Source organism: Chenopodium quinoa, unplaced genomic scaffold, assembly GCF_001683475.1.
Source record: "Chenopodium quinoa cultivar QQ74 unplaced genomic scaffold, ASM168347v1, whole genome shotgun sequence".
NCBI classification, from domain to species: domain Eukaryota; kingdom Viridiplantae; phylum Streptophyta; class Magnoliopsida; order Caryophyllales; family Amaranthaceae; genus Chenopodium; species Chenopodium quinoa.
Genome location: NW_018743212.1, coordinates 4,818,179 through 4,829,877, shown reverse-complemented (window position 1 = coordinate 4,829,877; position 11,699 = coordinate 4,818,179). Strand labels below are relative to the sequence as shown.

At 35.8% G+C, this 11,699-nt stretch overlaps 1 protein-coding gene across 2 annotated transcripts; it reads left to right on the top strand.

Moving 5' to 3' along the window:
• The first annotated feature begins 6,811 nt into the window (after positions 1-6,811).
• On the top strand, positions 6,812-11,254 carry LOC110734503. Of its 2 annotated transcripts, none has more exons than XM_021914668.1 (5): positions 6,812-7,594; positions 7,675-7,798; positions 8,844-9,009; positions 10,668-10,811; positions 10,923-11,254. In XM_021914668.1, the coding sequence occupies exons 1-5, from the start codon at positions 7,509-7,511 to the stop codon at positions 11,063-11,065; spliced, it is 663 nt and encodes a 220-aa protein (XP_021770360.1). In that variant the 5' UTR covers positions 6,812-7,508; the 3' UTR covers positions 11,066-11,254. The 2 variants fall into 2 exon arrangements, with proteins under 2 accessions (XP_021770360.1, XP_021770359.1); XM_021914667.1 differs by having other exon boundaries at positions 8,841-9,009.
• The last annotated feature ends 445 nt before the right edge of the window (positions 11,255-11,699 follow it).

The window sequence follows — 11,699 nt, the reverse complement described above, 5'->3', positions numbered from 1 at the left end:
ACTTTTTGACATAGGAGTCAAGATCACCTTTTTCAGCCAGGCGGTCCAGGTAGCGCATGAGGCTAATACACTCATTGGTTTCATGACCAATGTCTTCGTGGAAATTACATAATTTCTTTTCGTTCCGATTACTCGCAGAACCTTTCATGGGGGCCGGCTTCTCAATCGTCATCCGGCCTCAGATTTCTTTGAGGATAGCTTGGCTATCCTTATTGAACGCATACTTCGGGGAGTATGGCTTAAACTCTTTTTTCTTTTTCTAGGTTGGCTGATCAGAGGAGTCGGCCGCCTAGACTTCTTTTCTCTTCTTCTCATCTTTATTGGCCAACTGCTTTGGTCGGCTCTCTTTTTTGTCGAATCTTCTTCCATCCGACTGCTTCCTAGTATTACATAAGACAGTCGCCTGTATGTAGGCTTCCGCCTCAATTAATGCTTCTTGAAGAGTAGCAACTCTCTTTCGGACCAGGTCAAACTTGAAGGTCGACCCATCCTTAAGACCTCTGAAGAAGTCAATGTAGGCTACCTCATCCGGCATTCCTTGTATCTGAATTCTCATTAGGTTAAACCGCCTGATGTAGGAACGAAGTCCCTCCTTTTCCCCCTGCTGTATAGTCCCTAAGTCAAGGGTCGTCTTCTTTGCAGGAATATTCATGGCGAAGTTGGAGGTTAACAAGTAGGCGAGGGTCTTGAAATTATTCACACAACCAGTCGGCAGGTTGCCGAACCACTGTTGTACAATGCCCTTCGAAGTAGCTGGGAAGCACTTGCACCATGTGGGATCATCCAATCCTTGGAGGTACATAAGATTGGTGAACGCAATCAGATGGTCCTCTGGGTTAGTAGTGCCGTCATAGGCGCCTACTAACACATTCTTCACTTTAGCCGGCTGGGCGGCCTCAATAATTTCCTTGGAGAAGGCGGGCGGCTGTTCTCCAAGTTTAAGCAACCGTAGTTGCCAGTCCAAAGGTTTGACATTTCTTGCCGTCTACCCTCCAAACAGAGGAGGCTGCAAGAAATATTGTTGTTGCGGCGCGTATGGCTAGTGTGGCACATGCGGAGCCGACAGGTCCTTATGGGATCCGAACCGACAGGAGGTGCCGCCTGTCTGGTTCTCATAATTTGATTGTGAATACCTCATGGAGGTATTCTGCAAACTGTCTTGAAAATCGGAAGTAGAGGCCGACTCCGACAATCGGTCGTTCTTCTTCTGCTCTAGCAACAATCGAGCATCTGAGTAAGTTTTCTTTGATCCATCCGCCTGAACATGACGGATGGGCTTTCTCTTTCCTGGTGAAGGAAAGTGATACTTCGTTAGGCTGATCACTAGCGGCTCCCACTTCTTAGACTTGGGATAAGGGGTCGCCTCCCGACCTTGTACAGGCTTCTTCCTCCCAAACTGGGAGGGTCTTCTAGTCGACTGCTCCTTGGATCTCCCCTTTAAAGCTATTCATGAAGGTCATGAGTTCACTTCTAGTGATGGGGGCAGATCCCTCGGCCGCCTGTTGATGATCAAGCGGCTGACCGGCTGGTTTACTAGATCCAGCCAGGCAACCCTGTCGTTCCTTCCTTTCGGAGGAACGAGTTCGTCGGGCTCTTAAGGTCCCATCAGGGGCCGTGTGAGTCTCGACCTCGACCTCATTGTCAGTATCCTGGTCACTATAGACCTGAGGGTCGTCCATAGGGCGCTTCTCGCTTTGATTCGGTACAGACTGTGATTCCATCTCGAAAGTACTCTCCCCACAGACGACGCCAAAATGTTTTGGGGTTTTTTGATGTCTTACGGGAGAGTTACAATTCCGGGACTGGTATCCTTGCGCCTGTACCTACAAAACAACGGAGACTCCTTGTGGTGGGAGTTCCGCCTCCGACAATCAAGTTAGTACTTGCTTGAGGAGTGAATAGTGCGGAAATGTAAAGGTTGGGCGATCTGGTCCCTCAAGGTGAGGAGTGATCAGTGTGTTTAGATTATATAGGTGAGTGTAATTAATTGCTTAACCCCCTCTAATGAGAATTAATTAGTGTATTTATAGCCTTGGGAAGCGTTCCTAATTCTAGGGTTTTTGGTAAACCCTAGGGCTGACTGGGCTTCCCCCGGGAAGTGGACCTTGGTGGCCTCCTTCCAGGCTGGCGGTCAGTAGGCCACTTGGCATGGCTTGACTGGTCCATGGTGGACAAATAGCTGTGTGACACGTGGCAGGCCCTAAGAGGTCCAAATGGAAGACAATTGGCAGGACCTGATTAGTCCACGTGGCGCATTCTAATTGGGCGAGAAAAATCCCCTAATCAACAGTTATTCCAACATTTTATCGTGTCAAAAGAGGGATCAAATTTAACTAGTTCTCCTATATGGTATACATTATATCTTTTTGAAAATGACATTATTATATCTAACAAGGACAATGTCAAATAGCATCCATCTATCATAGACACATAGCCATGCAATTGAGAAACACAGTATAGGTGTATAACTATCACCCAACAAAATTGCAATTTGCAAGATAGAAGAAATGGTGCACAAACGACCCATGTGAATTTATGAAGAGACAATTTAAGGTCCTTACCCTAGATGTGATATTTGCTTTTATAATGCCGGTTGTCCTACTTAATTAGCTACAATTATGGATCATATAAGTTAAAAATTAAGCTTGTAATTTTGATAATTAATATATAATCCAATGCCACGTCTAATATTGCATGAAGGTTTGCCTCAAATGGGAAATTAATTGAAAAGAGTCCAGAAATTGTGACTGATTTGGACCTTAATCTCGTGGTAATGCTAAGATTATTGGCCTAATGTTGTTATAGGTTGTAAGATTTGCTTCCTAGAACACAACATCACTTGACAACCCCCATAATTTTTGAGGTCCACCCGAGAGAAAATTAGATCCTTGACAATTTATTATTAGGAACATATTGTTTGAGAGACTCGTAACTATATATTAATCATGCATGTGGGGTTTATATATACGGCATCGATTGAAAAGTCCTTGGATAAATTAGTAAATAGTACGGAGTAGTATCTAATTCAAATCCTGATAATGTAACAATATTTGTTAGGAAAACTAGCCTTCTCATCACCAAATCATTTTTAAAAGATGGCTGATCTTAAAATATTAATTAATGTAGTACATATTAGAGACCGTAGAAAAAAAAAAAATAATAAATAAAATACTCCCTCTACATTTGAAAAATTCAACTCACCAATAAGGTCTGGTTCACTTCACCTTAAAAAAATAATATTAAGTAAAAATAATTTCAATTCAGTAAAAATAATTTCAGTTTAGCAAAAATAAGTTCTATTCAATAAAATTCAATAACATTAAAGAAGAAATATAATAGAAAATCAATAAAAATAATTTCAGTTCAGCAAAAATAATTTCAGTTCAATAAAATTAATTTCAGTTCAGTAAAAATAATTTAAGTTCAGCAAAAATAATTTCAGTTTAGTAAAATAATTTCAGTTTAGCAAAAATAAGGTGAAGTGAACGGGGTTTAACTATTCATGTTGTCAAAGTAAAATAAATTTGATTATATATATATATATATATATATATATATATATATATATATATATATATATATATATATATATGCATGTAATTTTGTCAGCTCAGATTTTTCTAAATAATGTAAATTTTAAAAAAATATAACTTTCATCTATACATTGTTTAGATATTTAAGGTCATGCAAATTGAAGATCACACAAAAATAAGTGAGTCAAACTTTTTGAACCAAAGGGAATTAAAGATAGTATTTATGAATTTTAATTTGAAATTGAAAGATTTAATAAATGTGATTCATGCAACCACATATCAAGAAAAAAATGAAAAAAAGTGTCCGATTGCCTTGTAAATTCTGATTCGATTTACAAAAAAGGTGACATGTATGCATGTTTGATTGTGTTTGCCGTGAAAATTACATGGCGGTGTCCCAACTTGTTGCATAAATGAACACACAAATATAATCCATGTTGATAGATGTCATATATGGACGTATAATGTGGGTTACACTACATATATACTTACAAATTAATACGATTCTACGGATATTTTAGTTACACCCAAATACCTTATCATACCCTTCTTCCTCCCTCTATATATATGAACTGTCTAAGCTAACACCATACTAATTAATTAAGCTAAGTAATTAATCAACGCAATACCATACTTAACCCTAGCTAACCAACCATATATGATATATCCCACCAATATCAAGAGCAAACTCATAAGATGGCCGTGTCAACATGCAAGCTTTTCGTTCTCGTCGTGCTCGTCTTCCTTTGCCTCATTTCTGCTCCTCTTATAGGTATATATAAATATGTAACCTTTTGTTGATATAATTTATTCACTGAATCATCTTATTTGCATCTATTTTGATACTTAATTGATTTTTATATCCTTTTTTTTTTTTTTTTGACAAATTTTTCTTGTTTTGATTGTATACATATAGATGCAAGTAGGAATGTGCCAATGAAAAATGAAGGAACAACGACTCCAAATATGAACAAGAACATTAACAATGATGATGTTATTCCAAGTACGACGTCTGTTCACGTTGATCATAACGTAGAAGTATATAATGAAGGTGATCTAACGATGATGGATTACACCCCCGTCAAAGGGAAGTCTCCAATTCACCATTGATATACATTTATAGATCAGATATACTATAAATTACAAGCAAGTTAATTACATGCATGTAACATGATAATTACTTAGCTTGCTTGTTTAATTAGTAAAAATTATGATGAGATGATGATTATCTCCGGTCTAGCAGACTGAGTACTTCAGTACTTTTGCTATATATATACACTTGTATAAGTCGTTTGTTCCTCTATTAGATGAAAGAATATACGAAGTATAAAGGTATGTACGTGTATCGGATGTGGAACTCATTATATTATCTTGAGTACCTTAAGAGTAATATAATGCCTAAAGAGTTATTAATATTGAAGGTAATTTAATATGGAATATGGAATTATATATTCCATTGTAGTTAAGACGTTTAGTAATTTAAGGGGGGGGGGGGGGGAGGGCCTTATTTAGCAATTGACTTTTGCATATTGATCTGTTTTTGGTACAATTGTTTTACCTTTTACTTTCACTAATTAGTTTGTAACCGATGTCTATGTGTTGGGTTTTATTGATTATCGGTTTGTTTATTGTTTCTCCGTTATTTTTACGTGTAATATTTTGACCTTTTCACTTGTCGGTGTATATATAAATTGATCAATCATTAATATGAGTAATTATTATTGAGTTATCATTAAAAGTTGATATTAGATGAGATTTGACAAGATTCCACAATAAATGACTATATCGATCTTAATATTACGTATAAAATAAATCACTAAGGATAATTTTAATGGAATGCATATGGGGATAATGTCAAAATCAAAATATTGTGAGTAAAAATGCGAAGTAATTATTTACTGATTAAATAAGAAAAAAGATATATATAAATTAAGAAACATGAAAATATAAATATAAAATTGTTAAGAAACAAAAATAAAATTTTGTCATCACTTCCAAAATAGGTTTCGTGATTTTCTTTTTGTTTTAATTTGATGAGTACATACTATGTTAGTTCCGTGCACATACGATAATTTTCAATATTTATTACTCCCTATTAACCTATTACTATATTGTTTTTATACTTGTCTAAAATACTGTGCACAAAATTGACCAAAACAATAGAATTAGCATCTTCAGGTTTCAGCTCAAAAGAGTTGTACTCGAAAAATTCTCAAACTTGGAGCTTTTTAAATTAACTTATTGAACATGTAGGTTTTTAGGTATTGCATACATTTTTTTTTTTGACAATATTAAAAAGGATTTCATTAAAGAAAGATAAATTTCGAGGAAAATTAGAATTCCAACATAAGTACAAATCACCTATATTAAAGCAACTACTTCGTATCAATTGGTATCAATTTATCAAACACTTTTACATAATCAGCTATTTACAACTAGCTAGTCAAACCAACTAATACAACCAACTAGTCAAATCAGTTCATATAATCAACTACCATTTAGTTACCAAACAAAGTTAACATAATCCGTTATATCAATCAGCTACCGACTAATTATAAAAAAAGACGAATAAGTAATCGTTTAAAGCTACTCCATATTTGTCAAATAGAGCCATAAGGTTTGTTTCTTCGGGATTTTCACCATATACCACTGAGTTTTAACTTAATTCACCATATACCACCAAAAACTTTCTAATACACCATGTACCACTGAGTTTAACATAAATGTCACAACATGCCCTTATTGACTAACGCCGTTAACTCCGTTAGTAATTAAGGTTAATTGTGCCACGTGGCTGTCACTTATTGGCTCTTATTAATATTATTTAATTAATTACTTAAATAAAGAATTAAAAAACTTTTAAAAAATTAAATAAATAAAACCACCACCAACCTATCCACCGCTACCCCCCAGCCCAACCCTGGCCAACGCCTAGGTGGTCGACGTCCATCACCCTTCCCCCATCGGCGACAACCCCCGCCCCCAACCCTCTCCTTTCCTCCCTAATCCTTTCCACAACCCCACCACCAGTTTACCTCCCAACCACCCTTTCACCTACCAGCAGCGCCTTCCCCACCCCGTCGACCGGCCATACTGGCGCTCCATCGCCGGCCGACCCACCCCTATCTTTAATCCTTACCTCGACCCTCTCCCTTCCCCCATCGTGCCACCAGTCAAGCCCTATTCCACGAAATCACTCCCTAGCTCCAACAAAAAACCCAATTTTTTGTACTTTTCACTCCTCCAACCTGGTCGATTCTTCTCGTGGGTGGGTTTTGGTGTGGTTGAAAGGGGTTGTAGGTAGATTTTCGGGAGTGGTGGTTGGTTTTAGAGGTTGTGGGTGGTTTTCAATTGTTGTGGTGGGGGTTGTGGATGGATTTTCGAGAGTGGTGGTGGTTTTCAAGGGTCGTGGCTAGGATGAGGGGCAGCGCCGGCGCAGGGGAAGGGGAGTTTGGGCGCCGACGGCAGGGTGGAAGGCAAGCTGGGGGCGGTGTGGGGGGTGGGGAGGATGGCTGACTGGCTGGGCTTAGGGTGGTGGGATATTTTTTTTTATTAGTTTTTTTAAATATTTTTTTAATTAATTAATTTAAATAAGAATCACTCAAATGCTGGCACATGTCATAGTTAACGTTAATAACTAACAGAACAAATAGAAAATGGCATGCTGTGACACTTATGTTAAACTTAGTGGTACATGGTGTATTAGAAAATTTTTGGTGATATATAGTGAATTAAGTTAAAACTTAATGGTATATGGTGAAAAATCCGTTGTTTCTTCGTTTAAAATTTGACTAAAATAGAGTTCTAAATTTTAAGCTTGGCGCTAAATCACAGAAATCTTTCAAAACCCCTCCAAAAAATTTGAAAAAAAAAAAAAAAAAAATCTACAATTTCTTTCATTATAGTACCATTTAACAATTAGTATGAATAAATTCTCAGCAAAATTTGCATTGAATCAATAAGATACATCTACAAATGATATCAAAAAGTTCTACTCCAATTAGAGCACCTGGGCAACGTTCAATTCTTTCCACCTTCAGTCATCGATCTGCTCAACCACGGTAATTGAACAAATTTCAATTAATTCAATACTTTTGTTGCTGATTTGGGTATTTTTTGAAGAACCCTAATTTCATTACAGCTCTACCAATCATTCAGATGGGTCAGGTGTACTTTCAAACAAGAACAAACGTGGTTCCAATCTCTCTTTTACTGATTTCCTGAATCGCAAGTTACATACTACTTCTGTGCTTCCTTTTGATAAGGTAATTTTAGCCAATTTCAATTTTTATTTTCTTCAATTATTTTATTTTTTAATTTGTGGGCAATTATTTGTTTTTTTAACTACTAAAACCCTAGAGATTTTTCTTATTTTGGAACTTATTTTGGGAAATGTTAGAGTAGAGTGGTGTTTTGAATTTGCAAGATTGTAAAATGGAATATAAAAGAAGAGAAGGTTTTGGTATTCATTTCGGAATACCTCGGTTTTGATTTAGTTGTCATATTGATGTTTCAAATAATTCTATAATGTGACAATTAATTTAGGACAGCAGGAGTATGTACGGGCTATAAGCCTATAATTCAACTTCTTATTGGTTAATTAGATGGTTTGATTATGTACTTAGTATTTGTTTGCTAGTTCATTTATAATTTGTATCCTTTTATGGTGATAATATGGTTTAGAGAGAAACTGTTCAGTCAAGGGTATAAGGATGAGACGATTTTGGAAAAGTACTGTCTTTCTTAGTAGTGGGCTAGAAGGTTGCAAGAGAGAACATGTTAGCTACCCTCGAGCATTTGTAAAGGAAACATGTTCCGATGCTAAGGTAAATTATAAGAACGATAAGGATAGATGTACCATAGATATGGATGTCAAAAAGTATATGAACAAGTATCTGGAGGAGGTTTTCTTGACAACAGGTGATACTGGGATCCTTAATGTCTAAATTCACCTTTCTTTAAGGTACGGGTTAGATACTAAGTAGTATGAGGGTCGTCAAGCCCCCATTTAAGAATCCATACAGAAACTATTATTTTTGAACAAGTGTAACTGTTTTTATATTTGTATAGATGGAGCAAAAATTGCATAAAAGTTTTAAGTTTTTCTCCTTATGCAAATAGATGAACATTGAACTGGATTTATGTCTTTTCATGGTTGGATATGAGTTCCTCTCACAATTTCACCCAATATGGAGTATTATGGCTGTTGTCAACTATTCTTTTCTAGAATTTGTTCAGCTATTAGAGGATTTTTACTGCATATTCACTGATGTAATTAAGGATGACAAAACATTCTCCATGATCAAGAAGGAGAGTGTTCCTTTGGCAGCGAACCGAAATCCCAGAAGCGAATCCATTTTAAGAGATTGTGGGGGACCTCGTGATGAAAAGGGGCATGTGATTGAAGATTCTATGTTTAAGCTGTTCAATGATTCAGGAGGGAAAGTCAGAAAGAGGTCCTCTGAATGCATAACTGGTTAGTGTAAGCTTTTGATGCAGTCTCAAAGTTATGGTATACATTTGTTTTTGTACATTGAATTGTCAAATGCGGATTGCATAACAACTTATTCAACCATTACTTAATGTACGCAAAATTGCCTTCAAGCTTATCCCGGTTCTTCATGTTTATGTTAGGAAAATGCCTTCTGTTTTCATGTTTAATAATTAGTCGTCTAGCAAATATGTGTACATGAGTGTGATAGTAAATTTGCAGATTTACAAGGTGTAGCAACACAGAGGGTATACAGTTTGCTTCAGATTTTCTGATCTGCAGCTAAAATCTCCATAATGTTAATAAGGATGCACAACAATGCTCTTGAAAATTAGAAGGTAATAAAATGAGTAGAGGGCCTACGCAGACTTAGCCACTTAGGTTCTGTTTTCCTCAACTTTTTAAAAAACTTCAGTAAAATTAAGTTAATAAAAATTCCCTATAAAAAAGGTAAAAGCTTAGCATATATAAGAAAAGTTTAGCAAATAATTAGTCTAATAAGCGAAAGTTCAGGAAAAATATGAAGTGAATTTTTTCAGCAAAAATAACTTAGGTTCAACAAAAATAAGAAAGGAGAAAAAAAAAACAAAAAAAAAAACAATGGTCTACTTTGCCTTGTCACACAAACTTCTTGCCACCATCTGAAATTGGTTCTTCTACTTTCAGAAGTATATTTAATGTTGTACATCAGTTCATAGCTCTAACATAGCATCTTTTCTTATCTTTAGAGCTATGAACCTTGCTGTATTATAAATTTTTAAGTAAGTCTAAATGGGCATTACATCATGCGTAAACCATACACAACTTGGTTGTACAAATCACAGCTAATTGGATTTACAAGATTATCAACATTAGTAGTTTACCCTAAACTATGTGAACAATGTTTTCCTCCCTTCTAATTTAATACAAAGTATTTTTCAGATGTTTAATTCAAAATTCCTTTATCTGCTTCATTGTTAATCCGTTTTATTGAGTCGCTTATTTCATTTGGAAACTACAAATATAATATTGTGCATTTCTTCCTTTATAACCTTAGACACATGCTCCACACTTCTCACTGTTCATTTAGACATGAAAAATAGGACTTCACTTCAACCAACTATGTAACAGGTTTTATTTTTTGGTATTGGATATCAAGGTCAATGGTGTGGTAACTATGTGCCCATAAAGATCTCTCCTAGAAATATAATTTGATTTTGTAGATATCGTCAAGCCTAAAGATAGATCTATTACTGTATCAAAAGTCCCACAATCTAACCATTTAAAGTTGTTTAAGGTCAAGGAACTAGAAGATACGTATGAGGCAAGCTTGTAGAAACTGAACATTTTATTGGTAACACGATTATTGATGTTGCCACTGCCTGAAAATTACTTTTAACAGTGAGGGAAGCTGAAAGCCATAGCTTTTGACTATCATTTCTTCCCTGTATATAATTGGTCGATAAATTTATGCTTCCTGTCACTCTGAGATCCTACAAGTTTCTCTGTATTGCTTTTCATTCTGGCTGTATTTTTAGCGATCTATGCCTTAATTTCTATGTCATATACAAGATAGTCTTAATCCAGCTCATTAGTATGGTTTTAATAAATGAATCAAACACTGCTGAAGCTTTCGTTTTGAGGTTTATATATTTGAACTGCAGCAGACCCATCACGATCGGATGGTGTTTCAAAGCATCATAGTCAAAATCATTTGTTAGTCCTAGGAGATGACCCAAAGCCCAAGAGAAGAGCCCTTGGAAGAAATACATGTAGCAATAAGAAACAAAGGCCTCTTTATAACCATTGTAAGTGCCATGTTATTCCAACCTATTGCTGCTACTGTCCATTATTGATGTTTGAGATTTACTTTTATGAATGCTCTGTTTGTCAATGTGGCTTATATTTTGGTCTGGCAGATGAAAATGGAACTGGTTTCTGGGAACCTGAGAGAGAAGGTATCGACAGTGCTGAAGTTGGGAGCACGGAAATGTGGGAAGGCATGGGTTCAACAACCACACTAGGAGGACTAGATGAATTAAGCACTTTTGACCACCTTTAACTATTAACCACTGCTTCTGAACTACCTTGGTATGATTAAGCAATCTGACTTGTCTGTAAATGAGAACTCATGCCAAATTCTACTTAATGTTGAATCTCTAAGCAAGTTTGTACTATATGTGTAGATACTAATATCCTAATATTTGTGATCCTTGTTTTTGGGCGTGCTAATACTAATGTTGATGAAACATATATCTTTCATAACAATTGACAATGGGCGAGATCAAAGGATTTTTAGGAAATCAATGGACGACTGATCATAGAACCAACTGGTGTTTTCAATATCTTATGAACCATGTAACAGATTTGATCATTTGATGCCATAAGTTGGCTTTAAGGTATGATTTAAATATCATAGATAGGTTCGGAATATTGGAGTTTCTCCACCCTTGTACTTCGAATAACGCTTGTCTCGTTTCTCAAAGTTCGCTTTGGAATAATTTAGTCACAGTGTCTGTATTATATAAAATTAAACTAGAAATATTCTTGAATGATACGTGAATAGACATTGTAAAAGCATTTATTAATAAGAATAAAATATGAAAAATGCTTGTTTTGAATGGTAAAAAAGACATGCTTTGCTAAATGGGGAAAGGCATCATGACTTGTGGCTTTGCTTTTAGCCCAAATGCCTA

Bases quoted from the DNA above. Each gene is read 5' to 3' on its own strand.
- LOC110734503 (XM_021914667.1), top strand. From the start codon at position 7,509: ATGATATCAAAAAGTTCTACTCCAATTAGAGCACCTGGGCAACGTTCA. The intron at 7,595-7,674 runs GTAATTGAACAA...ATTTCATTACAG, and splicing joins CATCGATCTGCTCAACCACG to CTCTACCAATCATTCAGATG. The intron at 9,010-10,667 runs GTTAGTGTAAGC...TTTGAACTGCAG, and splicing joins GTCCTCTGAATGCATAACTG to CAGACCCATCACGATCGGAT.